At 35.7% G+C, this 5,636-nt stretch overlaps 1 protein-coding gene across 1 annotated transcript; it reads left to right on the forward strand.

The window, feature by feature from the left end:
- Positions 1-2,493: 2,493 nt before the first annotated feature.
- Positions 2,494-5,405, forward strand: LOC133175154 (putative nuclease HARBI1). The gene is made up of 4 exons (XM_061310274.1): positions 2,494-2,703; positions 3,737-4,067; positions 4,561-4,884; positions 5,254-5,405. The coding sequence occupies exons 1-4, from the start codon at positions 2,494-2,496 to the stop codon at positions 5,403-5,405; spliced, it is 1,017 nt and encodes a 338-aa protein (XP_061166258.1).
- Positions 5,406-5,636: the final 231 nt, after the last annotated feature.

The following is a 5,636-nucleotide window of genomic DNA, read 5'->3' on the forward strand; positions in this document are numbered from 1 at the left end:
ATTTAATAAATAACATCAAAGTTAGAATAATAATAAAACATATTGTAGATAATTTGTTCCCATGAAGTAATGATCCTTTAAACACGATAAGTTTATTATTAAATTTCAAATCCTGTAAATCATTACTTACAAAAAAGATAAGTCCTTTCACTTTGGAGTTCCGAATGACAGTGACGACTGAATGATAAGTGAACGCTGAACGCAAGGTGAACGAAAGTGAACGAACGGAGAGCGAACAGTGAACGCGAGCGCACGGTGAACGCAGAACGCAAAACCGTGAACGGAGAGCGAACGATGAACGAACGGTGAGCGAACGGAAAAATTGGAAAGTAGAACGTTTCAGGGAGTGTATTTGCTTAAGCCCCGTCAATAAAAACATCTGATGACTCCTTTTTTTTTGCCTGTCAAAGGAATTTTGATAGTGGATAGTCCCCCCCCCCCAACTCAAAATATATAGCTGTGCCCTCCCCCAATTGAAATTGCTTCCTACAGGTCTGAATTCATACAAGTATTGAAAAACTCAACAGGTCCTACACCTACAGATAGAAAGCCTTTATCAGGGATTGAAACTCCCCTTAATTTGAAAAAAAAAGTGATCTTATATTTTCTCAAAAATATTAGATTTCCCTGTCAATCACACCGATATTTTTATGCAAGCAGATTGTACTTTTTCTATTTCAAAGTACCAAGTGTGGAAGTGATTCGAAGGGAAATTTCATAATTCTGAGAAAATATAGTCTCTTACAATTTTTATTCGTTTGTTAATTGGGAGGGGGTATCGTCACTCTAGTTCATGTGCCTGTGCTGTGGCGACACGGGGGGCTAAACGGGGCCGGGGAATTATAACAATCGACATGAGACATCCAGAAATGCGATAAAAAATCCTGTTTATAAATATGATAAATCAATTTGGTCTGAACGTCTTCTTTATTTAAATTTAAATTGAAAAAAACAAATCTATGATAAACTGTTAAATAGGCTAGGCCAGAGAAGCGTCGGAAAGTCTTCTCAGCCGATGTCGATCTCCAATGGTTGCCACTCCAAGTCTGGTTAACTCCCCATTGGAGACAGAACTTACAATTGATAGATCAATTCTTTCAGAACTGAATCTTTCCGTCAGAGTCTTTCAGTACCGCGTCCATCTTCGATTTCCCGCGTTCTACAATTTGAGAGGTTCCGAACCGTTGCTGCTGCTTTGAAATGTGCACCATTTATTTTCTCGGTAGTACTCGGTGCTCTTTAATAATCACTTTATAACGTAGAAAAAGCACTGATTAATATTATTCTCTATTACTTAACCATTTAACATAAATTAACGACTATAAGATATTTATCAGACACTCGGTATATGAGTAGTTTTACAGATTAAATTTAAAATAGAACCATGTTAACATTTTGAAGCAAAGTTTATTTCAGAGTATGCACTCTGTAAAATGGCATTAATACCAACTTAATCATGAAAACGCAACGTGGAATGTAACACTGACCAGATGGTCTCATGTATTGGCCCATTGCTTCATTTTTTTACCGTCTAATTGAAATATGATATCAATTTAATCATCAATACCACGATTTAATGTGTTTTTTCAACCATGTGAAACCGTTCACGGTAGCTCAGTCCGTAGAGCGCTCGCTCCGTGATCAGGAGGTCGTGAGTTCGAATCTCGGCCGCGACTGACCTAAGTCGATAAAAAATGGGTAGCAACTGTTCCTTCGCCATGCACTCGGCACTTTGAAGAGAAAGTTGCGGGTCTCTCGGAGGAGACCTTGAAAACCGAGGCCCCGTGTCACGGCAGGCGTTGGCACGATAAAGATCCCTCACTGCGCAATGGCCGTAAGTGCCGAGTAAAGGTCAAAATTTGAAGCCCTTCACCGGTATATGGTTACGTCTTTATATGAGTGAAAAATTCTCGAATGGGACGTTAAACAGCATACAATCAATCAATCCATCAACCGTGTGAAATAAGCTGCATACCAATGAATGTACTTGATGCATCTTTTGTAATGTGTTACTTACCATTTACTTTGCTCCTTTCACCTTGTAACAAGAAATGGTGACCATTTTACATAGTACACCGTCCCTTTGTTATATTGAACACACCATTTATTATGTAATTTTCATCCTATAACAAAGCGCATTGACAATTTAACATGGTAAACCGTCCCTTTATTTCATTGAACACACCATTTAATATGTGCCTTTCACTCTATAACAATGAGTGGTGACCACATATTATAAGGAACCGACCGTTTAATATATTGAACACACCATTTATTTCGTGCCTTTCACGTTGTAACATGGAGTGCTGACCATCTGGATCCGGTTGTATCAATATTTAATGAGTGATTAAAGCTTCATTAAACTGATCATTTTTAATGTGTCATTAAATTCCGTTGTATCAATCTTTTAATGAACGAATCGGTGCATTAAAGCTTCATTAAACTCCTCAACTTTAATGAAGGTAAGGGGGCTTCATTAAGTGGTCATTAAGTATGGCGGCCAGCCTTATGTTTTGCCAGCTAGGCAGACGGAGAAATGACAGAGTCTTTCGTGAGCGTTTTTCACTGCACACTATGGACGATGAGGAAATTCGGAAACGATACCGTTTCCGTAAAGAAAATATTGGACGGCTTGTCACATTACTGGAACCTTCACTAAGGCATTCCACAAATAGATCACACTCTTTGTCAACAGAATTACAGGTATAAACATGCTTATTTCCGTAAAAAATCAAATTATGGATAAAAAACAAATTAGAAATTCCCACTGCGTCAATGCGTAATCATTCACTGAATCCAAAATAGACTTTGTTCAATTTGTGACGTCATTTCTTTCGTCATCATCTATGAGGCGGATCTAATATTGTATACATGTACTGTTGATAAAAGCAGAAAAGCGGGACAGATCTAAATAAGTATCATCAATAAATAAATACAGTTGGTTACAGTTTCCTAATAATATTAGGACTACATGTATAGGTCTCAATAAAATCACAAATAATATATATATATATATATATATATATATATATATATATAGATAGATAGATATAGATATATATGATACGTTAAAGATCTATAGACTGTAACCCCCCCCCCCCTTCCCGCCCACCACCACGCAATATATTTACGTGGATTGCTTTTTTTTTTATTGTTAAAGTTTTTTTTTTTTACTCGTAAATAATTTTCTGTAGTCCCCACCCCTACTCCTTTTTGAAAAAAAAATGATGCTACATGCCTGATACTTCTTACATTTTACAAGAAACACTCGAGAAAAAAATCATTTCAGAGATTGAACATTATATAAAATTTATATCCATTGTTTTGATATTATCAATAATTCAACGCACAGAGAGAAAAAATATATATTATGGGTAAAATAAAAGAACTTCAAACCATTTTCAAAAAATTACATTTCAAAGTTATGCCTTTATTTGAAAAATAAATAAATAAATAAAAACAAACTTATGCCTAAAACCGACCCTATTTTTCATAAGTATAAAGTAGTAAATCCATTTTTTTTCTTAGACCCACACCAAAATAAAGTAGTGTAAATTGGAATTTTGTTGGATATTATTTTATAAATAATTTTAACTTATTTTAATTTAACTTATCTAACATAATGCGTGTAGACCTATGTATTTTTTCCGCAGAAAAGTAAACATGAAACCAGTTTGCAGATTATAAATTGCGCATAAATAAGTCTACAAATTTTAAATTTTTTTTTCAAATTTAGATTCTGATTGCCTTGAGATTTTATGCCAGTGGAAGTTTTCTTCAAGTTCTTGGTGACACAACTGGGGTCGACAAGTCAACAGTCTCTCGAATCGTTCTGAAAGTGTCGCAGTCACTGGTATCTCTTGCGCCCAGATTTATTAAATGGCCAGCAGACGAGGAGCTAACCAGCATCAAGAGTGAATTTTTAAAATTAGCAGGCTTTCCAGTTGTTATAGGCTGTATCGACGGCACTCATGCGAGGATCCAAGGACCGTCAGAGAATGAACCAGCATTTGTGAATAGGAAAGGCTACCACTCAATCAATGTTCAAGCTATCTGTGATAATGCTGGTATGCAAAAATGAGATTTGATATGAAATATATACTTCTTTTTACGTAAGCTAGAGAGAGATTCTTTGTTATTGCATTTACATAATAATATAAAAATTGTTTTAATATCATTACATAGGATAAAAATTGAATATTAGTGAGTACTTTTTTAAGAACCGAAGCATATTATGATACAGTTATGATTGTGAGTTTTTCGGAAACATTTTGTACAGTAAAAGTAACCAAAAATAACCTTGGAATAAACCCCCCCCCCCAATCCTCCCTGGGAAACGCGCACCTCTCATGAGTTGGTCAGATAAAGATGATGGAGAGTACCTTGTTAAGAAGTATGCAACCCTTCCTAGCTGTTTCGCGTTTGGATAGTCTTTTTTTTTTGTCTGATCAATATTATTTTTACTCGACATTTTTAGCACGACCCCTTACCCCTTACAGTAAAATTCATGGATCCGCCCTAGCACTGGTTAACTGTAGTTATTGTGCCTTTTTGATACAGGTAAATTTACCAACATCGTGGCAAGATGGCCAGGTAGCACACATGATAGCCACATATTTAACATGAGTGGAATAAAGCAAGATATTGAGCGGAACTTCCGCTCTATCAATGATGGCATCATATTGGGCGATAGTGGGTATGCCTGTAAACCATACCTTATGACACCATACCTCCGACCCTCCTCTCAGGCCGAGGAGCGCTTTAATACAGCGCATTCTAAAACACGCGTGGCCATTGAGAGGAAATTTGGCTGGTGGAAACGACGGTTCCACGTCCTTCATTCTGAAATCAGAATGAAGCCAGAGAGAGTGTGCACAATTATTGGTAAATATATAATTCGTTAATATACTCTCATTTATAATTAACCATGCGCCTGGTACAGAGAGAAGGAAGCAATTCAGAGAGTTGTAGGTCAAATTTCAAGGTAAAGATCATAAGTCAAAGGTCAAAGTATGCACAAGTAAAATATTGAACCTTATCCTCTTTCATTTAAAAATTTTGAGCATATTAAAGATTATGTTATAGTATAAGTGTATTTGTGACAGAGAGAAAAATTGACAGACGAATAGGATTACATGTACATCATAATCTTATATGAAATGCGTTTAAATATAGCTTGACAATGAAGTTTAAATCAAAAAATTAAAAACTTTACAATTTATGTATGCATTTGTTTCCATAACTACACTTTAGGTGCTTGTGCAGTTTTGCATAACCTGGCTATAATGTACAACGAGCCACCGATGGATGAAGATATAACTGTTAATGGAAATATACAGGGAAATTACAATGGACCCGAGGATGGAAAGAACATCAGGAATTACATCACACAACATTATTTCTAGATAGGACAGTACTTCATTGGCTAAATACTCCCATTCTACTGACGTGTTTTTATCTCTCTAAACAGAATTTTAAACAGGATTTTAAAATTTGAAGAACCTTCACTACAGAACAAGTTAAGGACCCTCTAGACTATACACTGATAATAATGTTTTTGGACACCAAGAATATTATATCGTATAAAGGTGTAAATACTGAGTTTTATTTTTGTATCATTTTCAACACAGGGTAGT

This window comes from Saccostrea echinata, unplaced genomic scaffold (genome assembly GCF_033153115.1).
Source record: "Saccostrea echinata isolate AGI-Se365-2 ecotype Australia unplaced genomic scaffold, CSIRO_AGI_Sech_v1 ptg000061l, whole genome shotgun sequence".
NCBI classification, from domain to species: domain Eukaryota; kingdom Metazoa; phylum Mollusca; class Bivalvia; order Ostreida; family Ostreidae; genus Saccostrea; species Saccostrea echinata.